We start from the raw sequence: 27,332 nt of genomic DNA on the forward strand, positions 1-27,332 counted from the left end.
GCAGTGTTTATTTAAGAGTAATTTTTCCTGACAAATTTCATTGCATGTTCAGTGTTCAGCGTCCTCAACTCCATTTGGACTTGAAACCAGGTGATGGTCACCCACAAACTGCATGGCCATCAGCCTGCAAGCCCTGACACATGCCTGTTTCCAAGTCACCCCATTCAGAAAGACACTACCAAACATCCAAGCTAGATCTGCATAAACATTTTCCAGTGAGATTAGGAACACATCTCAGTTTTGCAAGTCAATACCATTACTCCAAAACCTTCACATAAATAAGCAGGCACCTGCATTTTCCAAAAATGCATTTGCTATATGCAGCATTTCTTCACTTCCTAGTCAGTGCCTCTGACATTTCAAAAATTTCAGGTATGTCTTTTAAAAAAAAAAAAAAAAGCAGCAGATTCAACACCAGCTGTATGGATGTGCAACACAAACTGAACTACTGGAGCACCATGAAAAGCAAGGAAGACTCTTAAAGCAATGACAACAACCCTTAAAGCAAGGAGAAGGGTAGGCTAGTAAGTTTATAAGGGAGAAGGGAAAAATCCCAAGTCCAACTAAGCTAAGGGGCTGAGCTCACCTTCTTACATCTCTGAATAACAGCACTACCTCTAAATGGGAGTTTGACAACACAAGAGTCAACACAAGGCCAAGCACCTGATGTGACAAACACTTTTGAGTACCTCACCTACTGTGGACTTGCATCATTTCTTGCTAGCACCTGCAAATTGTTGACCTGGACTGTAATACGTGTTGGTGGATTTTCTCTCCTCTTCTCTCTTGATAGGTTCATTTTGAAAGATCATATGTGCACTCTTTACAAGTGGCTATTTCAGTGTCCTCTATTTTATCTGGTTTGTATTTGAAGATCACTGAACAACTTAAAATGCCTGAAGAGGAGACTGTTTTTTCTTCTTTTCTAAGCAAGTACTTCTAACATATTATATTTTGTTTCCCTGCAGACGCAGGTGGTGATTAGAAATTCAATCTACTCTTGATGGCACAGGGGTTAGAGGGGGATGAGAGATCAGAGCATTGACCTCCTGGATAGCTGTACAGCCAGTTTCTCGTGCTGTGTCTGCAGAAGTATAGCTTGGACCTCAGATATGGCTGCAAGGCTGATAAAAAACAAGCAAAGACTTCAGGGGGGAACTGTTCAAATAGAGTTATCACTGACTAAGATGAAACCCTGCAACTTCTCCTGTCACAATGAAGAAACTGGCAATATGCACATTTCTTCTAAAATGTTATTTAAAGTAATGTCTAGAATATAAGTAAATGAAAAAAGAATGGTCTGTAGTAGGGTTTCTGGCAAATTCTCTACTGAATCTCTGGGCAGCAGTCTCTGCTGTTCTGGGAGATTTTTCCTTTTATCACTGACATTGCACAGCAACAATGGTACCACAGGAGCAGGGAGACTTTCCCTTCATGTAGCTTTTCCACAGGTATTCCTCAGAAAAAGGAAGCTGATGCTGCTTTCCCTTCAGGTGCTACATCAAATGTAATCCCTCAAAAGAAACCCAGATAATTAAAAAAAAAACAACCCAGCTCTCCATGTGTTTTTTATAACACTCTCTTTCCATTCCAAAGGCTTTCCAGTTTTGTTTTGCAGTGATTACAAAAAGACCTGTCTGAGATACTGAGATACAACATGAAGTGATAACCTGCTGTTTCAGGTATGTGTGAAATATACTGTGGCTTGGGCAAGTTGTCTTGTCACTGGTTTTATAAACAGGTCCAAAGCACTGAATACCTTGAGGTACACGTTTGCAGTTGATTCCCTTTATGAAAACTTTTCCAGTTAATTGAAGTTTGCTCAGAAGATGTAAAATTATGCTTAATGCACATTTTTAGAGTGTGGGGGTTTATTGGTTTTTTTTTTTGGGTGTGGGTGTGTGTGTGTGTGTGTGTTTGTTTGTTTGTTTTTTTTCCCTTTACAGAAAGAAAAAAAGCCTTCAGTGTTATTTGCTATCACTGAGCCAAACTTGTACAGATTGAGTCCTGATAAGCAGAACTAACTATTTTGGAGTATGAGAGAACAAAGGAAAATAATCAGGAAGTCTGCCTAATAGTGCCAAACCCAGCTGGGAATTTTGTTCTAAATTATTTAAAAGAGGTATCTTTTAATCCCATGAAAAAGAAACATCCTGAAACATTTATTTAGGTCTGGGAGTAAAGGAATGGAGAATGAGTTATCATGCTATTTATCATGCTGATAGAGTCAAGTACAACGTTTTAGATAGAGACAATGAGGATGTATAAACTTTCCAAATAAAGGGTGTTCTTAAGGGTTGAGGATACTCAAAGGGGTTTTGTACTGCATTTTAAAGGAAGAAAGCCTTTAACTCTTAGGAAGTCAGCTGGCTTCTTCTGTAATAGTAGGCATTCTTAAAAATTCACAAATATTTATTTTAATACTTAGAATGAAACTGTAATCATAGAATATCCTGGGTTGGAAGGGTCATCTAGTCCAATTCCTGGCTCTGCATAGGACTAGCCAAAACTTTACTGAATTGGGACATTACTTTCTTCCCATTGAAATATTAAACCGAAATAAAATCCAGCAAGGTCAGATGGAAAAGAGAAAAAGTGCACAAACTTCTGTGTCTGCATAGGGAAAGGAACAAAGCTAGCTCCTTACAAAGAACTGATTAATGTGTGTGGTTTACCCTATATAAATCATGGTCCAACCAACCACATGCGAATGAGTTCAGAAAAAACTCCTTTCAATAAATAACGATAGGATACATGGGGTATGTGGTGAAGCTGAAGATAGCCTTCTGTCCTACTCAGATGATGAAAATATCTGGATATCTATGTTTTATTAAAAAAAAAAAAAGCAACAGGAAAAAATAAAAAGGAAAGATAAGTTCTAAAATTTTCTGGATGAATAACTTCTACCTGGGATATAAAACCACAGGCAATGGACTGTGGGTCATGGGTTTGGATTTCAGTGTTGACAGAAATTTGCAGTGTGAGCTGAATGTGAAGTCTCCTAAGCTTTCAGGCTCAGCACAGGTATGCTAATACTTCCCTACAGCACCTCTCAGGTGGCTTTGTGATGCTGAATTGAAGCTAGCAAACATGACCGAGGTTCTTTGATGGAAGACAATAGCAACACTGTATTTTTATTATATTACTGGAGGCAAAGGTGACAGAATGACTGAGATAATAAACTTCAGCCCTAGAGACAGACATTGTATATAAAGTGGAATAGCTAGTTAATAAAGAGCAAAGAATGTTCGGTGTGATGGTCAGAAGTATTTTAGAAGAAAAGCATTTTTTTACTATTATTGACTATGGCTGGTGATTTATAATGTCACCTCAAGTCAATGGTTTTGCTGAAGTAAGACAGAACTCCTTGAAAAGATGTTCAGCCTAATAAAACTTCAGTAAGCTATGGAAAAGTTTAATGCCTAAATGTAAATTTTAAGCAAAGCACAATGAGAACTACATTACTTTTCTCAAGCCTCACAGGTCTTGGGGGTGGGGTGGGGGCTTCAATTTTACCCCAAATTTACATAATTTAATTACATCCTGTGATTAAGTATCCTCTTCCTTAGATGATGTCTTCCTTAAATGGCTGCTGTACTTATAGCAGCTATGTTACTGCTCAGATTTTTTGTCACCTTGATTAGGAAAACAGCAACATTATAATAACGTATGAATCCATTTTTTATTGTCAGGAGCAACAGGGCAGAGACTTGTCTGATGATGTTTGAACACCAGCATGTCTTTGTGTGTAAACAGGATGCACATGGCCACCTTTGAAGGTCTGCTTAGCATCCTGAGACTCGGGCGTCTCCTGTGATGTGCCAATTTGTCAACCCACTAAATTTTGTCTTTCTAAGTAGATAAGTTGCTGCTAGGCAAAATTAAGTGGAGCCATCCTGCTCTGCCACACCTTTACACTGTCCTGTACTATCCACAAAGGGACGTGTTTGGTCTCTTTTAATGACATGAACACACCTGAGCTGCCCACTGGTGTATGGGTATGAACTGGCAGGTGCATGGTACCGATTTACTGGTATGTAGGTGTCTAAACACAGTTCCCAGTATTGCACCATGACCAGACAAACTAAGCTGCCTCCAGCTCATCACTTTTTTCAGTTTACCAAGCATCAGAGATCAGCTGTGATGAATTACCTGGATCTGGTGTAATGTACTGTGTGGAAGCACGGAAGTGTGATAGAACTGGGGTGACCTTCTTTACGTGACTGCTACCAGCAATCATGTAACACAGTGTACAGAAGGGATGGGGAAAGCTTGAGAACACTGTAGAGACGTGGCCTTGAAAAACTGAAAGGCTGGTCATGTATCTCCATCAGGGACATATACATATATTACTAAGCAGGCAGGGAGCTGGAAGATCCTAGCTTGAAAAAAAGTAAGTTCCCAGTAGCTAAGCTAATGGAATAATTCCTCGAGATGTTAATGAAGAGCTCCATTTATTCTCAGTGGAGCGAGCTATCCACTAGAGGGGGGAGTCATCTAGTGCTGCCAATGATTGCTATTTATTGCGCTTCTGCATTGCATTATGCTTTCCTTAAAGCTCATCTCTTGGGGCTTGCAAAACCTTTCCAGTCAAAGAAAAAAAAACAAACCCCCTGAGTTTTCACAGCCGGTGAAGCAAGCAGGCAAAATCAAAGTTCAAGGACTCAAGAATGAAAGCATGTAAAAAAAGATGTTGCACATCTATTTATCTTAGAATATATTCCAATTTTTAGAGTCCAGAAGAATTGTGGACCTGATATCCAATTAATTAGCATTCATAAGGCAATTGGCTTTCATAGAATTCTGCATATCATCACAAAAATTGTACGATGTAAAACTTTTTGTGTGCTTTCCAGGAAAGTATTTTACTTGGTGACTAGAAAGGATAGGTTAGTGCTGGGACTGAAAAATGAATTTTCCTTCCGCACAGAATCTGGCAACCTGCTTAAAAACATTACTTCCGTATTCTTTAGGTAAAAAAGGTATTTCAAAACAGAAGAAAAGTCCAACACAATAGTACATTCTCAATGGCTTTATTACCAACCTTGCTCCTCTCACAGACAACACTGCTAAATATCCATTTATAGAAGGAAGGAAGCCATTTGAATATGTGAAGGCAGGTTTGTGTGTGCGCTGCTATTCACTACACACCAGTGAGAAGATGGTAACAGGAAAAAGCTAAATGAATTTTTTTTATCTGAAGATTAGCAAGTAATTAATTAGATATGCAATTGCTAGATGTTTAAGAGGTCAAATCTTGGGAGTTTTGCTGAAAGTCTATCAATAGGAAAGTCTGAGTCACATTTTTTTACTCAACTTCGCACCCACATCTGGTTCTTCCTGATTGTCCTGGAAAAGAGGTTAACCGTGAGCCAGCAATGTGTCCTTGTGGCCAAGAAAGCCAACAGCATCCTGGGGTGTATCAAGAAAAGCGTTGCCAGCAGGTGGAAGTAGGATATCCTCCTCCTCTACTCTGCCCTGGTGAGGCCTCATCTGGAACCCTGTGTGCAGTTCTGCGCCTCCCAGTTCAAGAAGGACAGGGTAGAAAAAAGGGCTACGAAGATCATTAGGGGACTAGGACATCTCTCTAATGAAGAGAGGCTGAGAGACTTGGGGCTTTTTAGCCTAGAGAAGACTGAGGGGGAATCTTATAAATGCTTATAAATCCTTGAGGGGTGGGTGTCAGGAGGATAGGGTCAGTCTTTTTGCAGTGGTGGCCAGGAACAGGACAAGAGACAAAGGCGACTTACATATATGAAATTTCACCTAAACATGAGGAGGAACTTCTTTACTGTGAGGCTGACAGAGCACTGGAACAGGCTGCCCAGAGAGTTTGTGGAGCTTTCTTCTCTGGAGACGTTCAAAACCCACCTGGATGCTCTCCTGTGCAACCCGCTCTTGGTGATCCTGCTTTGGCAGGGGGTTGGACTAGATGATCTCCAGAGATCCTTTCCAACTCCTATCATTCTGTGGCTCTGTGATTCTCTAACTTACACAAATTCTGCTTAGCAGACCCAGCCCGTCCCTTCCAAACTTGAAAAAAACCCAAGCTTAAATTCACCATGAGGAAATGGATCAACATTCTTCATAAAAGGCAGTGGAAAGCTCATGGGTAATTTCTGATGTGAGTGCAATGAGAGCTTGGGATGCAAGTAGAAATCTGTTCCTCCACTAGCTCCTGTGGGTTTTACCGTCCCTGGCATCACCATGCTCTTAGCAGGCAACTAGACTACACCAATATCAGATCGTCAGTGCTGCTGTCTACCCTCTCCAAAGAAGAGAAAAAAGGAGACAAAACCAGACAAATGTTTCTCACAGCCTTCCAAATGGCTTTTCGTAAGAGAAATTCACAGGTTTTCCAGGAATAGGCATGCACGGAGCATACAGTGGGAACCCCCTCCACTCAGTCAGACTGTGATTTTCAGTGTGTGTGGTGTGCTTGCTTCTCTGTGCAGCACATACCATGGCAGCTCAGACTCTGGGATGTATTAAAATAGCTTTTCCTAGCTCTGAAGACCTTCCCAATGGGAAAAAAACAAGTGGCATTTTAAGATTCCCTTCTGCTATAGTGTGAAGGGTAACAAATACAAAGAAAATTTATAGACATGTGAGTGGGAAGCCGTGCATTAGTGTATGTAGGTAGGGTGCAGAGGGAAGAGGAGAGGTAGGACTAGCTGAAGGGAAGCACGCCTGTCTATCTTTTACCCTCTGTGAAAGTATCTGAACCACCTCTGGTACATATGTTAGCAATGGGTGTGGGCTGCAGGGTGGTAAGAGAGGGGGAGATGTGTCAAGTTATGAGAAGATCATACCTATGAATTTCAACAGACACAGCAAAATGCAACATGAGTTATTGTTACTCCTGGAAGTAGCGTGCCCCTTTTCGGGCTTTCGCACATCAGGTGGAGAGCAGATACATACAGCAGGTGGAAAGAGAGAAGGGAGCATCCTGGCAGCAGGATGCACGTGGGAAGCACAGTCGAGAAGGAACTACAAGAACCGACCCTGGCTGAGGTCTCCCCAGACTCTGCATCTCTTCCTCTGGCATGGAAATACGAGGATGATTTAACTTCTTCCCCATGCTGTGCCTCACTGTTCATGCAATATGGTGGGGCTCTTCCCAGGCATTTGGGTGACACAAAGTTGCTACAAGCCCTGTACAAACCAGCAGCTAAGAGCAAGGGGCAATGACTAATGATGACTCTATTAGCATTTCTGCAGCCTCTTTAGAAGGCTCCATAATTGCAGGACTAACTGAAATGAATCAATCCCTGTGACATCCCCATGTGCAGAAGGTGTGTGTTATTATCCCTTTTTACCCACAGCTTGAAGCACATCAATATCCAAAGCTGGGAAAAGGCCAGGCAGGGAACAGTAGCGGTGGGGCACCCAGCAATCCTTCTTCAGCCCCTGCTTTGGAGGCCACAGCCTGCGAGCCATGGAGGTATAGCATGTAGGTGTGGGGGACAGCGTCTCCCACCACCCTGCTCCCCCTGGCAGAAAAAGGGGCACCACATCTGAGAGTTTTGCAATTTCAGTCCTTCATTTTAATGGCTCGACTGATCCTCCCCTTCCCTACGGGAACAGCACAAGCCAGGTGCACCCCTCATGCTCTTTTGAGACCTGAGTAACACTGAGCAGCCAAATCATACCTTAGAGTGCTCCTGAGCTATAATTAACCTTAATGTATCATTTTACGGAAGAGAAAGCTGTTAAATTTCTCTGAATTCAAAAGAACTTGGAAAAACAGTGGCAAGATAATGTTTTTAACAAGCAGCTTGATTAATTCATGGCAGAGGTTATCATCCCATTGAGTTGGGTAGGAGGCCAACATTGAAAATTTGTTGGGGGGAGAAAAAAGCCTCCTTAGCTTACATTTTAAATGTTGCACTTGAGAGTTGTAAGCTGCAGAATCCAGTATTGAGGACCCAGGTCCCAAGTGCATAGAATTCCCAAGGACTTTCGGAGAAACAGTCGACAATCATCATTTTCCTGTGCCTTAATTCTGTTTAGTCTCACGCCTTAGGGAAAAAGCCCTGAGTACTGTGTGTACCTCCCCACAGAGTGGGATGCCCCCCCAGTGGGTATCTCAGGCCTGTTCTGAGGGCAGTGGGTAGCCCAGGGAGCAGGGCAGGGGATTTACATTCATCTCACATCTAACCTGGACCAGATCTAACCTTCCCGTTCTGTCTGGTTTCAGTGTTGGCAGTGATAGAGATACTGAGGTAAGATTCAATTCAGAAGCAAGCTTTTCACAGAATCACAAAATTGTAGGGGTTCGAAGGAACCTTCAGAGATCATCAAGTCCAACCCCCCTGCCAAAGCAGGTTCCTTAGGACAGGTTGCACAGGTAGGCATTCTGACAGATCTTGAATATCTCCAGAGAAGGAGACTCCACAACCCCCCTGGGCAGCCTGTGCCAGGGCTCAGTGAAAAAGTTCTTCCACATATTGGTGTGGAACTTCCTGTGCTCCAACTTGAGGCCATTGCTCCTTGTCCTGCCTCACAGACCACTGAAAAGGGGCTGGCCGTTTCCCTTTGTCTCCCATACTTCAGATATTTATAAACATTAATCAAATCCCCTCTCAGTCTTCTTTTGTCAAGGCCGAACAGTCTCAGCTCACTCAGCCTTTCCTCATAGTGGAGACGCTCCAGGCCTTTAATCATCTTTGTAGCCCTTCTCTGGACTCTCTCCAGGAGATCACTGTCTTTTTTATACTGGGGAGCCCAGAACTGGACACAATACTCCAGGTGGGGCCTTGACCAGGTTTTACCTGGTTTTGGGTACAGAAGAGGCTAATTTTAGTTTTCATCTACAGAAATATAATTATTCTATATATGAGAAGGTATTAGATTAAAAAAAAATTAGCTCTCTTTTAATAGCATTCCTTAAAAATGTTCTTTCTCATTGATTATTTCTTATTGTCTACTGTGTAAATCATTTAAAGGAGGTACAGAAAATAAAACACATAATCTGAAAACATACTCAAAAGATGAAAAATCTCCATGGCCTCAACATCAAACTACAGCCCTGTTTTTAAAGAGACAGCTGTTCAGGTGATTCATTGTTTGCATGAACTTCAAATGGATTATTTTATTATTCTTTGGGCTGTTGCCCTTAAGGGAACTAGTTACATTAAATAACAAGCTACCATTATGTGGACATTCTGATTCCAAGACCAGGGGGAGGAAATATAGTCATAACATACCACTTCAATAGAAAACTAGGGCTTGTCAATCTTCTGCCAGGGGCAAAACACTCAGGCGGTCATCAGAGAGATATAACAAATCTGATTAACTTCTCTGGAGAAGGGACAATTAGAGCAGATAGGGTAAAGCCTCCTTGGCGTTCACGTGTGTTTGTACAGGCATCAGCGTGCAAGGGCTGCCTGACTGCTGGCTGATGGCAGCACCACCTCAGCTACAGTTGCAAGCCACCGTGGAAACTTCTGTCTGCAGACCTGGAGCGGGGAGCAAGCCCAGCTGCTTGGGAAATCACTCCAAAGGTAGCTTGAAGAGAAGGATGGCATAGCCATTTTCCAACACAAGCTGCATGCCTCCCTGGTGAGAACAGAGAAGGGTCCAGGAGCGCTAGCCACAGACCAGCTCTAGTGGGGACTAGAAACTGTGGGATAAAAGAACTGTGAAAGAATCCCAAGGGTGATACCAATAACTAGACTAGTGAAAAAGGTTAATCATTAAATCGCCACTGATGAAAATCTTAGCAGAAGAGTTCATCAGGATCAGGGCTACAATAAATCAAAGCAGAAAAGAATGGTACACTCTCATTATTTTCAGAGTTGTGAAATTAATTAAATAAGAAAAGAAAATAAACAGTTAGAAGGTGGAAATATAGGTGGTAGACAGAAGGTCATACTGTCACTATGGGAAAGGACAGTGACTCTAGGTATCGTATTCTTCATAGAAATCTTGACACTCTTATGTCGAAAGGATGCTTCAGTCAGTACTGATGATTATTGCTTAGGAATACTGAGGAATCCCCTAAAAAACGCCAAAACAATGAGAAAAGGAAAAAAAGAAGGGGACCACAGAAATAGTGACATAGTGCTGACATCCATTCCAGCCACTGCCAGTCTGTCTTATTTGAATAAGGCATCATCCACTCCCTCACAATCCAAATTTGCTCATCGCAGGTAAACAGCAATTAATTTGTGTCCCAAATCAAATGTTCTCTAAGGGAGTGTGTGGGGGAAGTAATAGACATAGAGTTACTGCTCTGCCAGAAATGACATTCTACCCAACAGTAAATGACTGAACAACTGTGTGGCACAGCCTGACTCACCAGCATTTCAAACAAGTCTGAGCAACAAATCTCTGCCAAAGCCCTGTTGTCTCACAGCTCTTACAGCCACATGACTGAGATGAGTACAACAGATCCTGCACCACGGCTAGGCATATAGAGTGGACCCTCTTGACTAGACAGTGCAAAGGTTTCTGAGATTACTACCATCCTTGATTGCAACCTCACAAGGATAGCTGAAAGACATAACAGAAAAGAGACCCTTTCAAAGTCTGAAATTGCCCCTCTCCCCAATTCCAGATTTTATAAATGTAATTTCAAACATGACTACAAACATAAATATTATGAGATGAAGTCATGACTCAGTTGATGTTGACATTGACACCATTTCACCCAGAGCAGCTGTAAGCTTTCTGCATTATCTATGTATCTTTGGTTTTGAGATTTGTACAAAGTTCAGGATCAAATTATTTAGAAAAAATGTGACAAAGGCAAAGTGGCAGCTTTAAGTTTTGTAAAACAGAGAGTAAAAGTAACAAATGAAGGAACTTGTCCTATTTTGCATTTGGTATACTTTCCAGTTTTTGTTATGCAGACATTAATAAATATCGATTATTACAAGAGAGAGTTTTAACAAACATCCATATTATGCCTATTTTGGTGTGACAAAGTAATACATAATTGAACATTTCCAGGACTAGCCCAAGGAGGACTACCTTCTAAAAGAAGTTTTCAAGGTTTCCTTTCAAGTGTAGAGTGATGAAGGCTTAGCACAGATTTGCAATAGCAATTGTCAGATATAAACCAGAAAAGATTTATATACTAGTCCTGAAAGCTCCTGAGTTTGCCTTCAGCATGCTACATCACTGTCACAGTGCAGAGCTGCACAGACACAACCCAAGCATGGCTGCCACCCCGATGTCACTTAAATAAAGAGAAGGATTTGGGTGCTCTGGATGTGGCTGCTGGCATTTGGGGATGACAAAACCCGTTAAGGCTTTCTGCAGTCCCTGGGCTTGCTGCAGGCAAAGCTGCTGGGCAGCTGGGATGAGGGCTGGTAAGGTAGCACCGTCCTTCTGGAGGGGAATGGGAAATTGCTATGTGACTCGGGTACAGATATAACCAGAGAAATCTCTTGGGGAACTCAGGAGGTGCTTTCAACAACAACAAAACATCACACCAGCAAATAACACAATGACCATATGACGGCTCTCTATCTTTCTGGTGTACAATGAATAAGAAAGCAGATGCAGTGTAAGAAAGTCATTAAGGATTTTCCCTTATTGCTCCCCTCCTGAAAACATTTATAACTTCACTAGCAGTAGAGGGGATTTTAAAAAGTCAGGCCTCTTCAGCTGAATTTTCGTTCACGTGTGTCCCTGGGAGGAGACTGGTATTCGATTCTGCCCTCCTTCAGCACCTTGGCAACCAGGGGCTATGCATTTACTTTGCTGTCCCCTGCCCCTAACCTTCACCCCATACTGCACCCAAGGCAGCAGAGAATCAACAAAATCAGCTGAAAGTTAGTCCATCTTAGCAGTAATACAAACAAGAAAATACAAGAAATAAATGACTTAGATGTTAATAGCATCTTTTATTTGTATGAACAGAACATTTATTCACTTCCCCGTCGCTCTCTTACCCTAACATGATGCAAATTCAGAGTGGATCCCAAAGCTTGTCTGGAGAAACACAGTCTTGTACTTTAATATTAGAACTAAAGCAAAAAGCCTTATTTTAACTTTTTCCACTTTTAATCTAACAGGGGTCCAGTATCTCACAGTGAAAGAATACTGCACTTCTAGCTGATCAGAACAGAAAATTATTATGAATAATTAACTTAATTATTGTTGCCAGTTTGCTTGTCTTGTTATGTTGGACATTAAAGACTCTAGACTGAATTTGGTGCAAACACATATTGCTTTTTATGCTTCTGAATTTTCTGCATGGCAGATGTAATACATCAGCTGAGCTCCCCTTAGCAAACTAAACCAGATAGTTCAAGATCACATACTGAGAGTCAAGCATGGTATGGCTGGCAGCAGTCAGAACATGATTTCAAAATGCTAGTGATGAAATAACATTTAAAATACATGAAAGAATTGTGCAGCACTGCTGTGGGTGGGATATCTATGTTTACTATTCAACAGCAGGCCTTCAGGAATAATTTGGTCCTGATGGGAATTTTATTTTTGTATTTTAAAAATGTGTTAAGGAAAGGAAGTAAGAACAACGATACTGGGTATTCAATAGCCTGAGAAAGACAGAGAGAATTGTAAAAGATAGGTCTGGAGGGGTCTTCATGAGGTTGTTTGGTCCCTCCTCCTACCCTAAAGCAGGATCGGCAATACCTAAATTTGTCCTGACAGACATTTTCTACCCTTTTCTTGAAAATGTCCGGTGAAGTGATTTCTCTTGGCAATCCACTCCCGTGCTGAACTATCATTACCATTAGGAAAATTTTCCTAACATCTAGCTTGTGTATGTCCTTGCAATCTAAGGCAGTATTTCTTACACTGTCCCCACTGGACATTATTAACTTCCTTTCTGAGGCAGCATTTTAAGTAGGTGGGCAGGAGTAGGGCTGAAAATAAACCAGGCCAGTTTAGCACACAAACATGCAGGTTGGCTGTGTAAAATCTATACCCTGAAAGAGGCAGCTGAAAACCACATCTTGGTTCAGTGATTATAATTTTTGTGTTTCTTAAAGCAAGCACTAGAAAGGCCCATTAGAACTGTAAGGTACAGGGAAGGACCATGCTTTGTGAAACCAACAGTGGGATGGACTTGAATTCACCAGAATAACTTTCTCTAAAATGAATAAATGGTTACAGGATTTAACTGAGAGAAGCTAAAATGTTAGAGGAGTCCTCACTTTCATCTGTGGCTGTTTCTAACATAAAGCTAAATATTGTGCAAAGTTGAGTCAGGTGACTAGATGCAGGACAAGGATTTTCATTTCTGCAAGGAAGACAATCATCTAAGTGAGGCTGCAGCTTTTCTTGAACAGATTATCGGCTTCCAAAACTCTGCTCCAATATTGCCAAAATACCACCCTTTGACTAGTGTTATATAACACGGCATGAGGGATATGGAACTAGGTGTGGAATGACATAAGGGTAAGTTTTATGATGGGATAAGCAATGTCTGCTAGCAGTGAGACTGTAATAGCTAGGGCATCTCAGTTGCTTTTCAAGATAAACTGGCGAGGATCATCACAGAAGTAGAGAGGAGCAGACATCCGTCCTACCTACGTACTATGCAGTAAACTGTAGGAATGTCCTGTCTTCACAGAGGATCATAGAGTGAGATGAGTGGGTTCATTTCTGTGCTGTAAAAGCATACACACTGCTGTGTAAGGGTACACAAAGCCCAGGAGGGAAGCTGCCATACTGTACAAGCTTTCTCACATGCCCATCAGTGATACTAAGCATTAACAGACTGAACATCCTTTACATACCCATCACTGGAAAGTTGCAACTGTTTGTTAAAAGCTCCAAGCTCTAAGTTCCTCTGATATATCAATATCCTCTGCTCCTTAAATATCGTGTACACAAAGCAGGTGTCAGTTACTACAAGGAAACTATTGGCTCCAGAGGTATGTCCATCTACTACCTCAAAATAAGTAGATATTTTATTGTCTCGCTTTTCAAATTTTCTTCTTTTAAATTATTCACTGAACTTAATCACACCTGATACATGAGCTGAAAAGTAGAAACCCATCCAACATCTTCTCCCTAGCTTTCAGAAAGAAGAGAGAAGGGATTGCAATAATGTGAATAAAGAGGCAAATACATCATGGATTGGTGACTGTGGGACAGGAAAGTTACTACCTAGGCCAACAATAATTCCAGAATACTATTCCTTTGGCTGCATGTCTAAAGCTCACAGAGATGCTCCAGTCTGTCATGGAAGATCCAAAATATCTCCCCTTCAAGCAAACAAAAAACCCCCACAGCTCAAGGAAAATGGAAACAATTCTTTTGCTAGCTAAAGATTTGATGTGAATGAAAGTGACTGCAACACAAAACAATGAAACACACTGTACTGGAAACATACTGTAAAGCACTAATAAAAGATTAATCAGATATTCCTTTTGTACTAATTAGGAAAGTCGTAGTTCCCTAATTGGAAGTCACTCAACAAGAAAGAAAATTAACAAGCTTCTCTGCATGTGTCTAAAAATATTCACCATAAGGAAGATGAGGCATTGCATCACCTAAGCTATCCATGATCTGGACCAGAGAAGTTAATGGGACATTTTCATTAAATTTAGTGGAATGAGCATAACAAGTCTTTTAAAAAAAGTATGTTTTTGTTTATATGACATCTTTTTCTGGGGGTATTTTGGAGCAGGTTGCAGTAATACAGAGACACCTTGAAGTAAAAACGACCTTATTCCTAAGTCCAAGATGGTTTTTATACATAAGAATGTATGCCACTCTGTAAAGTGAAATGCAGTCGTGAAAGGACACCAGCTTCAGTTTGTTCAAACACCAGAACAGCCTAGGCAGTGTGTCAGGCTTCAATTATCCTTATGTCCCCTATCATTTCCCTCAGTACGGATACTTTCCCAGAGAGGAAGTGGGGGAACCATCTCCAGAGTTTATATTGTACCAGAGCTTTCCTGAAAGCTGCATATTTCAGTTTGAGAAGCTGTGAAGATATCTATATACACAAGTGCATGTATTGTATCACTATAGGAAAACCAAAGCTATTCCATGGTAGAAGTTATATTGAGTTTGGAAGCAGAATCTGAACTCATATTCTAAGCAGTGAGTATGTGTGCAGTGGAGAAGAGGAAAGGGGTAGAATGAAATAAAAAAACTATGGTGACAGGATCCATTTCTTAGACCTCTTCTCCTCAACAGTTTTTCATTCCCTTCCATATTCCTCTTCTTTTATGCTGGGAAAGTACTTCTTGTCATCAAGTTATACTTTGTGCTGATCCACCAGATACTTTACTCATATGCCTTCAAGACATTATCTTTCTCTGTCTCATCTAGCTAGAGGTCTTCACAAAGTTTGTGGGAGGGGTAGGGATTGGGGGAATGGGGGTTTCGGTCAGTTCCTCATGAGTTGTTTTCGTTCTTAGCTGGGAGGGGGGTGGAAAAGGAGGGGAAGGGGGGGCACATTCCTCATACCCTTCCCCTGTATGTGTCCCCCTGCTCCAGCATGGAGTCTCAGCCTTTTCCATGGGCTGTGGGGGACACACCTGCTCCACCATGGGAGAACCCCAGGCTGCAGGGGCATCTTTCTCTCCAGCACCTGGGCCGCCTCCTTCTCCCCCCTTTTCACTGATCTTGGTGTCTGAACAGTTTCCTACATCTTCTCACTCCCTTCTCTGGCGGCAAAAATGCAGCTGCTTGTGTTTTTTTCCCTCCTAAATGTGATACCCAGAGGCGTTGTGACCATCGCTGATGGTCTCAGCCTTGGTCAGCAACGACTCCAGCCCTGAGCCTTGAGCTGCTCTCTGGGGCCTGCAGAAAGCTTCTAGTTGCTTCTTGCAGAAGCCACCTCTGCAACAGCCCCTCCTCTTCCAGAACCCAGCCACACAAAATTATAACAACTTTCTAGCTTTCAGACGTCTCTAGCAAACTTGGTTTCAGTTGGCCAATGGATTCAAAAGTTACTGGGAGGTTGAGGTGACAGGTTGGCATGTGGACAGACAGTGTAATTCTACACTTGTTTCCAAAGAAAGCAGACTATACATAACTAAGGTAAATACAGATAGCAAAGGAATATGTATTGAATCAAGCTCAGCTGTAACTGAGCCAGTTATTCGTTGCCTGCACCTCCTTTAGAACATAGTTAATCAGTCCATTTTCTCTCTGCTTACAAGGGCATGAGAAACTTTTGCCACTTTTCAGGAACGGGCAAGAAAATGTTACTTTTTTTTTTTTTTTTTCTTCCCAGCTGGATCTGTTTATCGAGACTGTGAAAGATTAAACACCAAGAGGATGCTGCCAGCAAAGACAGAGAGAAAAAGCTGCTTACTTCCTGGTAGGATAATGAGAGTGCAGCAGCGGAGGTGTGCATTTCAAGATCACAGCAAGCTGTGCTTTATTCAGAACGGTACCGCAGCATTTGACACATGTGCTGTAACCACATGGAAACCATGGCATGGGAGGAATATTGTGGGAGGGAGATTGTAAGGTATCGCAAGGAAAAAAAAGAAAACACTCAGCAAAAACAGGAAAATAAATTTGTATTACATAAAGGAGATATGACACAGTTGTACTGTTCAAAAGTTATTCCTTATATAAAAAGAAACATTGGTAATAATGAAAACCCTTTCTTAGAAGAGTAGGCGCATGAGCAATGGTAGGTAGGTAGGTGGGAGGAACAGCGTGGGTTGTGAGACCAATATTAGACTCAAAGTACTCAGAGAGGAAAAGTCCCACAGGATGAAAAATCCCTTCAAAAACAGTGAAAGCAGAAGGGAACAAGTTTTTAAGTTGTTTGCTCTGCCAAAGATGAAAGTGAAGCCAACCAGAGGCTGCATACAGAAAACAGAGAAAGAGAGTAGCAGCAGTGCAGAAGATCCCTGACAATGACTGCTGTACCAACACCGCTTTCATAAGGCGCCGCCTTCTTCACTGGCAGAAAAAAATCAAAAGGAGTGAGATGCCACTCAGATTTAAGGTGCTAATAATGTCCTGCAAGGTCAGCTAGAAAGTCCACTAGTGTCAGTGAAAGGCTGCTTGCTGGCTGGAGTAGCTTTTGGCTCATTTCCATAAAGCGCTTATTCAGGTGCAAATTGAACTTAAATCAACAGTAAACCAAGGAAATAACTTGTTATCACACATTGCACAATTGCTTGATGACCTATATTCAGTGAGCTAGTGGCCCTAATTTAGTCTCTGACTGACATTCCAGAAGGACTCTATCACACCTCTCAGAGTAATTAGGGTAGCCCTGGGATGAACAAGCAATGTCACGGTCAAGGTCAAGTCATACTACTAAGGGAAATATGAAGAAGTCTGCAAAATGCATCTAGCTTAACAGAAGACTTCAATTCCCAGAACAAGCACTTGGCTAGTTCTCACAAAAAAAAAATAAAAAAAAAGAAAGAAAGATAAAGAGAAAAATATACCTCAAGTTATCAGGTTCAGCAGAAAGGAATACAAGCAATGCGTAATTATGTATTACACAATTTGTCTCTGAAAGTGGAAGGTTTGCCAGGAAGAGGTATTTCTATACACTATCATCAGAGATTAAAAGAAATCTACTTAATCCTAATGTATGATAAGAAGTCATTGAAAAGGAAAAGTTATTTCGTATTTTGCCTTTTTTTTTTATTTACTACTGTTTACCATTTCCCCCTTGCTGCTTCTACCCTGTGATTTACATCCTGCTTACATGAATTTTACAGAGTGCAGCTTAAAATTAAGCACATTCCTAAAAGCTTTCCCAAATAGGAAGGGATTAAAAAACATATGTGAAATGAAGTATGCACACAAGCACTTTACTGAATTACAATGACTTCAAAGCTAAACACAAAATCTTCTGCTGCCTAGCTCCTCTGATCTAACATCCTCTGTGGGTGAAGAGTGACATGCAGTACTTTTTATTTTTAATAATTCCATATTGTTTTGCAAATCTCATATCTACACAGAACAGAAATCACCAGGAGCAAAACCCCTCACTGTGATGCATTGTATATATATATATATATATATTACGGAACTATGGAACGTATGTCTCCAAAATCTCAAAAAGAATCAGCTTGGTTGCCTGATAGTGTGTCCAGGAGTAAAGCATGGCTTTATGGGTTTCATGGAGGTATATAATGCTTATATTCACCTTGCTAAGTTTGCAATAATTGATCTCAGAGGGGAGTTTTGGCTCGGGGAAGAATGTGGTAAAGTCTGATGGATGATGAGAGGAATCACTGGATCCCTTGAGCTCGTTCATGAAAATCCCTGCAGAAAATGACTGCTTTCTCCTTTGGACAGTAATGGAAAGACAGAGCAGAAGCAACTCCTGACTTCCCCTGAGACAAAGTCAGGCAGGCTGATATAGGGGGTTACAATAAGCATGTTTTCATTTTCTGGTCTATTCATCACTGATATCAAGAGCATGGCATTCTTAACAAGGATCAAACGCTTTTCTCTAAAATCTGTTTCTCAGAGAAGTTCTCTGGGAAAAAAAAAGGGGTAGTGGAGGGCAAGGAAGGAGAAGAAATTAATGAGGGAAATGCAAAAGGAGTCCTTTGTCACTAATCATGGATACTAGAAGAGATACAGCTTCTTTTTTTTTTATTTTAAAGCTACAGCCTTAGGCAAGTTATACTAAAATTAGGTTATTTTTGGTTCGGTGAACTATGATTCACTATTATAGCTACAAATTTTGCAGAAGACAGACAGAAACAATTGTTGATTTAAATCCACCCTATTTTCTTTTATGGATATAATTTATTTTCTTCCTTTAGAGTACCTCTCCAATTTAGAATAATTTAAATTAAAACACTAATACCAAAATTGTCTGTACAATTCTCCTGAAAATTTGGTTGGCTCTTTTAAAAGGTACAAATAGAAGAAAAAACACAGAGTGGCATTAGAAAAAACATAAATTCATCATTTCTCTTGACTAAAGCTTTCATAAACAATTTAAAAAATATAAATTTTGATTATATTTCTGAACAAAATACAGTGCAATTCTGAGTGAACTAAAGAGTAGAAAGCATGGATTTGTCTATATTCAGACAGTCATTGTTCTTTTTAATTAAATGTCAGATGCTCTCTGATGGTTTGCAAAGACTAGCTTTGGGCTAATTTCACATGTTGAGTATATATATAAATACACAATTATGCAAAGCTTTTGCAGGTCAAAGCTATAATTCAGCCACGTATTTAAAGAACAGACCTCACTGTATGTACCTGAATACTCAACACTAAGAGGTTGGAAATAATTTGCAAATTCAAAGTACAGGTAGTAGGGTCCCTTTTCAGAGTAACATTGAAATACATTCCCAAATCTATTATTGTTCAGAAAAAAAACCCCAACCAAAAATAAGCATGACCAAACACACTTCTTTAAATACTTTCCTTAACTGGTACCCAGAATTAAAGAGTAGAAACAAATAGGAACAAAAACTGCATGTCTTCATGGAGGGCTCTACAAAACATGGACTTACTTGAGGGTGGTGAGCTCTGTAAGGGATGGCTGGGTGGCCTTGAGATAGCTCTCTCTCCGTGCAGCAATCTTTGGAGATGGCTTCGGACTTGAGTCTGAGTCTCCACTGTCATCATCCCCCATGGCTTTGATGTAACTGCCACTGCGCATTCGTCGACAGGGAATCTCATCATCTTTCCCTCGTGGAGTGTACCCAGTCCATTCATCTTGAGGAACCTGAAGGGATAAACACAATTCTCTTGTTAGTACATCCTTCCCTGATGTAATTGCACAGCAAGAATTGACCATGCTAAGTCATAGTAACGAAAACTCGCATGGCCAAGGGCCCATCCTCCATCCTATGTGAGCATGGGTTGATGTTTGCAGTGGAGGCCCACTTCTCTCCCTGCATAGTCACAAGCACCTCTGGAGCTGTTATTTTCCACTACTTATTTGGGAAATTTCTAGCAAACATGCTGATGTATAAGCCTCAGTTAGGTCTAATGCTGGGCTGGTTAAATCTGGGGTTTTTTTGTGGTTTCCATTCAAAGCATTTACAAACCAGATCACACTATTTTTGGTTCTGCTTGACATAATGGAACACCTTCAGGGAGACAGAAAAGATGAAATACAAATCCCTGTATCACAATCTTATCAGACACAGTGTGCATAGCCACATTCACTGGGATGATTTTGGTTCAAGATATAAATTAGTTGAGCTATGGACTAATCATCACAAAAGTAGGTTTGCAAGTGTGAAATTATAATACTATTGCTCCTATAGCATAATTAGTGTGACTGAACACCCGCCAGCTTGCAGGGATCCTCCTTTTGAATTAGGTTAGTCTGAGTGTCTGAGTCATACATCTCTTTACTCTCTTCTTTTCCTTCTCCTTATTGATGTGCATTATATCTCTTGGTCTGAAATAAATGTCCATTCTTTGCACCGGAGATCTGGAACACCGAGAATGCACATTCACTAGATTCTGGGCCATAGCAGAGGACAGTCCAAGAACACTGTGCTCCTCTCCCTTCCTCTGCTCTTGGGGCTGTTGACCATTGTCAACAAACACCCTTTTTGTTCCTGTAACAATGGAAGCAAGTAGTGGAGCAGGACTCTTGAAGGAGTTATCCTCAAGTTATTTCGCAGAAACTCCATTTTTCATACTAAAGGTGAAACCAAAACAAGGCTCTTTAGTTAAGCATATTTTGAGTTAGATTAGTTGTGAATTTTGTTTGCTTTTCTGATTATTCTCAATGAATCAGCTCAGTAAAGCAAGCTATAGGTGCAACGCTCAGAAAATCTTACAACCCATATTAAACAAGACTTCAGTCTGGGTTCCTAAAATTTGTCCCACAGCTTGTGAATATTAGCATCTACCAGGAAAATCACCAAGTATCTCTTTTGTTTGAAAAGTTTTTTTCTTCAACAATATTTAGCTTCTGCTGAGTACCTTGTGGATCTGTTGATTTCCAAGCTTCAGCCAGAGCATTTACATGGTGGCTTGTTTAGACAACAAAAACTGAAACCCTGGACTGTTTGGTAACAGCTTAACTATTGATTCCCACTACAAACATAAGCCTAAACCCAGAATATGAAAGGCCATTCAAATGTTCCTGTCAATGTAGTTCAAATTTATATAGCATTTTATCAATCTATTCTGCTATAAACTGCAATCTAAACCCACTGTGCTATACAAAGGAATGAAGATATTTAATGGTCCTAGGCATTCACAGACAGATTAGTAATAAACTAATTCTAATTAATTAAACAAACTATTCATAAACCATGACATTGCTTTATTTGCTGCTGATTTCAAATATAAGACCTTGCCAACTTTCTTTCCTCATTAACCCTTCTTTTCCTGATATTCATAAAATCATAGATTTTCATAAAACCACAGAATCATAGAATCTCCTGAGTTGGGAGGGACCCATAAGGATCATAAAGTCCAACTTCTGGCTCCGCACAGGGCCAGACAAGTCAGAGTATGTGACTCAGTGCATTGTCCAGACGCTTCTTGAACTCAGTCCATCTCCATGCTGTGGCCACTTCCCTGGGGAGCCTGTTCCAGTGCCTGACCACCTTCTCAGTAAAGAGCCTCCTCCTAATATCCAACCTAAGCCTCCCCTGTTGCATACTGTTCATACTGTTCACTTGGGTTCTATCACTGGTCGCCAAAGAGAGGGGATTTGTGCTTGTCCCCTCACTCTCCCTCAACAGGCAGCCATAGACTGCGATGAGATCTCTCCCCTCAGCCTCCTTTTCTCCAGGCTGAACAAAACAGGGGACTTCAGCCTCTCCTTGTAAGTCTTGCCCTCTGTTACAGTTTTGCGTGGCTGGGTTCTGGTGGAGAAGGGGCGGCTGCAGGGACCCTTCATCATCCTTGCTGCCCTCCTCTTGACACTCCCCAGTATTTTTATGTCTCTCTTGTACTATGGCACCCCAAACTGCACACAGTACCCAAGGTGAGGTCACACCGGTGCAGTGTAGAGTGGGACAATCACCTCCCTTGACCAGCTGGCAATGCTGTGTTTGATACACCCCAGGACATGGTTGGCCCTCCTGGCTGCCTGGGCACACAGCTGGCTCATGTTTAACTTTTTGGCGACCAAGACCCCCAAATGTCTCAGCATGGCTGTCCTCCAGCATCTCATCCCCCAGTCTGTCTGTGTAGTCAGGGTTGCGCCCTTCCCAGGTGCAGAATTTGGCACTTACCCTTGCTCAGTTTCATGTTGTTGGGGATTATCCAGCTCTCTAATCTGTCCAGGTCTCTCTGCAAGGCTTCTCCACCCTAAACAGAGCCAACAGTTCTTCCCAGTTCAGTGTCACCTGCAGATTTACTTAAGACACCATGTAGTCCTGAGTCCAGGTCATTTATGAAGATATTAAAAATAACTGGACCTAAAATGGAACCCTGGGGAACCCCACTGGTGACTGGCCGCTAGGCAGATGGAACCCCATTTACTATTACTCTCTGGGCCTGACCCTTCAGGCAATTGTCCACCCAACCCATTATGGCTTTATCTAGTTGTACACTGGACATTTTGCCCAGCAAGATACTATGAGACACATTATTGAAAACCTTACTGAAATCAAAAAAACCCATCATCTGGTTTCCTTTGGTCAGCCAGCTGGGTGACCGTGTCATAAAAGGAAATCAGATTGGATAGACAGGACCACCTTCTCCTGAACCCATGTTGGCTTTGAACAATGACTGCGTTGCCCTTTAATTGTTTTTCAATAACTCCCAGTATGATTTTCTCCATAATTTTACCAGGCACTGACAGGTGAGACTGACAGGCCTGTAATTACCAGGGTCTTCTTTCTTACCCTTCTTGAAAATTGGGGCAACATTTGCCAGCTTCCAGTCAGCTGGGACCTCTCCAGATTCCCAAGATCATTGAAAAATAATTGAGCGAGGTTTCACAATGACATCAGCCAGCTTCCTGAATAACCTGGGATGAATCCCATCGGGTCCTATGGACTTATATGGACCTAGGCACAGCAGCAAATCACCCACAAGTACAGGGTTCACTATGAGTTTATAGGGCCTTTGAACTTCAAGGTTCAAACAACTCCATCTTTCCTCTTGTGCTCAGTCTAAACTCTCGCTTTTCTCCCTTTGTCAAGTCTGGGACTTAATAAACTCACTTGGAGCTTTGATATGCTCCTTGGAGGACTCAAAATTTAATCCTGGAAGCATATTCTACTATGTATCTTTAGCTATATTTCTTCTTATGACTCAGTCTTCCTTCTCAAGACTCAAACTTCCTTCTCAGTTGCTCTAGGTTTTATTTAACCAATTCTTTCCTTGTGCCTTTTAAAAGTAAATTTTCATATTTTCCATGCTAACTAAGAACAGGGTTATTATAGACTGGGAGTACTAAGCACTAACAGAGCACACTGGAGGAACAAGTTTGAATATATGGCTCTGGTATGTTTTCACATCAAATAAAAGCAATGTTTCAATTCTGTGTCTTCTAAGTTTATGTCTAGACCCCAGACCTGGAAAGCTGATGCTTTGCTGGTGGGTGTACACTTGTAAAGTGCAAATGAAGGTAATACTCAGTAGTGGTTTTGATTCTGATTTTTTTAAATGCAAGAATATGACAGACAGTGGATAATAATATTTTTTCCAGGTCTTATTCTTGCACTGGTTCTAAATCTACAGGGTCATCAAACAATGAAAATACAATCTCTATTTATACCACCCCTCACACAAATTTTGGAACATACAGCTCCTTGGCTTTTCAAATCACTCATATACAAAGAAGAATTTAATCAAAGTTTAGTAAAATCAAGCTCTGCTGACATTTTGATGATGTGTTTGGACTTCAGTCAGAAGTTTGAAACCTGTAATAATGTATTTCCAATATGTTTTCAGGCAGATATTCGACATCTAAGTCAGACTATATAGAGAATCTGTGAATTCTCAGAGGACATGCACTTTACTCTGTTTAATATTTTATTCATTATGCTTTAGTTAAAGATCTGTGCTTTTTATCCCTCAAATAAATTAGTGAATAAATCTTTAATGCACTAAATAAAATATGTTACTATAATGTTAAGGTTGGTGTCTTTAACTGAGAAAAAGTCAGAAGAGTTAAAGCTGCAACGCTAATAGGGCACCAATAATTCAGGCAAGCTGAACACTTGTAGTTTTATTAAATAAAAGACAAATTTTTAAATGTAATGCTGTAGTTTATAGGTGCAAGAGAGATTAGGTACAGTTGCTGTGGGCACTGTTAACTCTGAAATTCTTGAGTTCTCTTGTCAATGCATAAGTACAGTACACTTCATCCTAAAGCTTCTCAAAATAATTTAGATATGATAAGCCAAAATTTGAAGGTTGATTGCAATGAATTCGCCACAAAAATTCCATACACAGACACTATGTACGTCCTGAGTTTTGAATGCATTACTCTACCCCCAGTATTTGTATGAAGTGATCTGAAGGAAGTTTCTAGTTTGAACCCTGCTTGCTCAATGAAGTAGGACAGGTTGTGAAATGCTATCTTTTTAGTATCTCTTCCACCTTTTAAACACTCTAGTTGCAGAACAAAATGCTAAGCTGTGCACATAGACACCAGGGAAGAGGCAGTCTCTGAGAACGCCCCAAGCCCACTGGCTTCTTGGTGTGCTAGAGGTTACTTGCATGTGCAAAACCAAAGAAAATGATACAAATGCAGCCCGAGTTCCATTACCATATTATGGCTTTAAGGGTAAACTCTGTATGTGCCAAAGAGAAAAGGGTGGCTATGGTTAGAAAAAACATCCAGATTTAGAGAACACCCTGTAATAGCAAACAGGTATGCTTCTAATTTCAGCTTACATATTGAGGAAGCCAGAGTGTTTGTATGAGCTACCCTACTGGCCTAGACAAAGTTGTGGTAGAAGAATGTAATGTATGTTCAATTAAAAGCTGCTTTGGTTAAACAGTTTGGCCATTTTTCTGGCAGACAGGTAAGGTGATAACCTAGTGATAGAACCCAAGTGAACAGTATGAACAGTATGCAACAGGGGAGGTTTAGGTTGGATATTAGGAGGAGGCTCTTTACTGAGAAGGTGGTCAGGCACTGGAACAGGCTCCCCAGGGAAGTGGTCACAGCATGGAGCTGTGTTTCTATGATTCTATGGTGATTCTATGTGTTTCTATGATTCATGGAGCTGGACTGAGTTCAAGAAGCGTCTGGACAATGCACTGAGTCACATGCTCTGACTTGGCTGGCTGTGTGCGGAGCCAGAAGTTGGACTTTATGATCCTTATGGGTCCCTCTTAACCCAGGAGTTTCTATGATTCTATGGTGGAGTGGGTTTTTTTGTTGTTATTTGTTTGTTTTTCTTTTTTCTTTTCAGTAAGGTTTCAGTGTTTACGAGAATGTTAGGGAGACTAATTTTGGCCTTACTTCAGTTTCATGGGAATGAAGAACCCTGATTTCAGAAGTTGGAGTAGGAGAAAACAGTAAGACATTGTGTAACTGGTAGAGAATACTTGCATGGTAAAGAAATGCTCCAGAAATAGTAGATTTTGTCTTTGGTTATTAACAGTTATACTACTATTTATGAAAGGATCTCCAAGCACTGTCTGTATATTACTAGAGTAGGACTAACAATGCCTAAAGCTCAGCATTTCTTTTTATTGTGCCTATTTTACTGTTCAGAAAATAGATAAAGTAACGTCAACACTTTAATACTCTTGTGCCTCTGGTCAAATACCTCAAGCAACACTTAGTAAAAGAAGTGACCTGATTTTCAGAGTGCTTTCTTTGCGGCCTAAAAAGAATGGCTGTAACAGCTCATTGCAGACAATGCAATTTACTGTCGCAGTAAAGTGTTTCCTATCATGGGAAAGGAGAAAACCATAAAGCCCTCTCAAAACTACAGAATAGGAAAACATAATCAATCATGCATTCCTGCGTTCTGTTTCTATACATACGATGTTCAGCATTCTGCTGTGTGTTCCCTTCTGTTGGTCTGGAAAAAAAGTCTGGGAAAAGCATCTATGTGAACGTTCAGCTCTTTCTCACTTTTTCAGTCAGGAAGTCTGCACAAATTTTCCCACAGGCTCTTACTTTGTTTGAATGGCCAACACTGTATCTCACAAGGTCATATACTGCACTGCACACAAGTGCGTATGCGCAGTATGGGCTGCCTTAGAGGGTTAATGGCATTAAGATTGACATACCTGAGATAAAGCTGTTTCATGCTTTTAAGAAAATCATATTATCCAATTAGCTCGGCAATACCATTTTTTCAGTATCAAAATATCAAGCAGGAACATCACTTGCAGGATTGTTTTTAGTCTCGTGAAAAAGGAGGAAGAGCTAAACTCAGATCTAACAATGAACATCATTGTTTTTATTAAAATAAAACTATTATTATTCACAGTATTGAAGTAATAGAGATCCTGGAAACATTTCATTCTGCAAATGATATTTAAGGTCATGCACGATTCTTTCTTTAGAAATCTAAAATCAAGAGTGTACTTTTCTTATACAAATAAATGCAGTGGAACAGAACATCATTATTACTTGGAAATGCATAGAAAATATTCAGCAAAGGCCTCTGAGCCATGCAAATTACTGAAACTTAAGACTTCAGCATCAACGTAGAATTAAAATGTTTGTTACAACTATGAGAGTTAAACCTGGGTATAGCTTCTTTCTTCAGATTAAATGCCAGATATAAGATCCTTTTGTAAACAGAACAGACTGTACATATAACATACTGCCACCAGCCAACATCTTACCTGGATTCAGCTTCATTTATTGTATAGATTGCCTGTCCTGATCTTTAACTAAATTTATGTTGCTCTGGAAGTGTTCACACTTTGTCATTAGCCAGGCTCGACAGACAGGTCAATTCCTTTAATGCATTTTTTGATATGAAGGAACTGCATTTTTCTAACAGATAGCCTAGGTCCCCAAGTAAAGAAACTAAGCAAACAGGTAAACTGGCCTCTCAGCTTTCAAATATTCATTTCAAAAGCTCACACACAGTGGAATATGAAATAAACCCAGCATGTAAGGACAAAGATATAGAAAACACTTTTTATTCAATTTCTAAACAATAAAATTAGAATATCAGATTTCCATCTTCCCCCCCCCCAGTAATTGTTATTAACTTACCTTATTGGATGAAATATCAAAAAGACTGTCTCTATAGCAAATTAAGTTCATTACTGATCTCTTGTTTGATTTGGTTTATTGCAGCTGAAATCATTAAAGCTTCCCCCTGTGCTTTGCCAAAGCAATGTGGATGACTACAGAAGTAAACACAAGGACTGGAAGGAGTGGCTAACCATTGCTCACAGCAGTAGACTTGTAACTTTAGCTTTCTATTAGTATGCAAATACTTAATGAAATGAAATCACACAACTGAAGAACAATGCTTAATGACTGCTCAGTGCAGATTTTCAAACCCATGCAATTTGGTTTTCTTAGCCATTAT

The 27,332-nt window shown here is 40.6% G+C and overlaps 1 protein-coding gene across 1 annotated transcript in view; it reads right to left on the reverse strand.

Moving 5' to 3' along the window:
* DLGAP1 (DLG associated protein 1) overlaps positions 1 to 27,332 on the reverse strand; it is a gene marked incomplete at both ends in the record, with an annotated part of 149,911 nt that overhangs the window by 113,876 nt on the left and 8,703 nt on the right. Inside the window, one exon of the mRNA XM_084260144.1 lies at positions 19,401 to 19,615. Coding sequence (XP_084116270.1) covers positions 19,401 to 19,615 — 215 coding nt within the window. The remainder of the gene's footprint in view (positions 1 to 19,400; positions 19,616 to 27,332) is intronic.

This window comes from Gallinula chloropus (genome assembly GCF_964237585.1).
Source record: "Gallinula chloropus genome assembly, chromosome: 2".
NCBI classification, from domain to species: Eukaryota; Metazoa; Chordata; class Aves; order Gruiformes; family Rallidae; genus Gallinula; species Gallinula chloropus.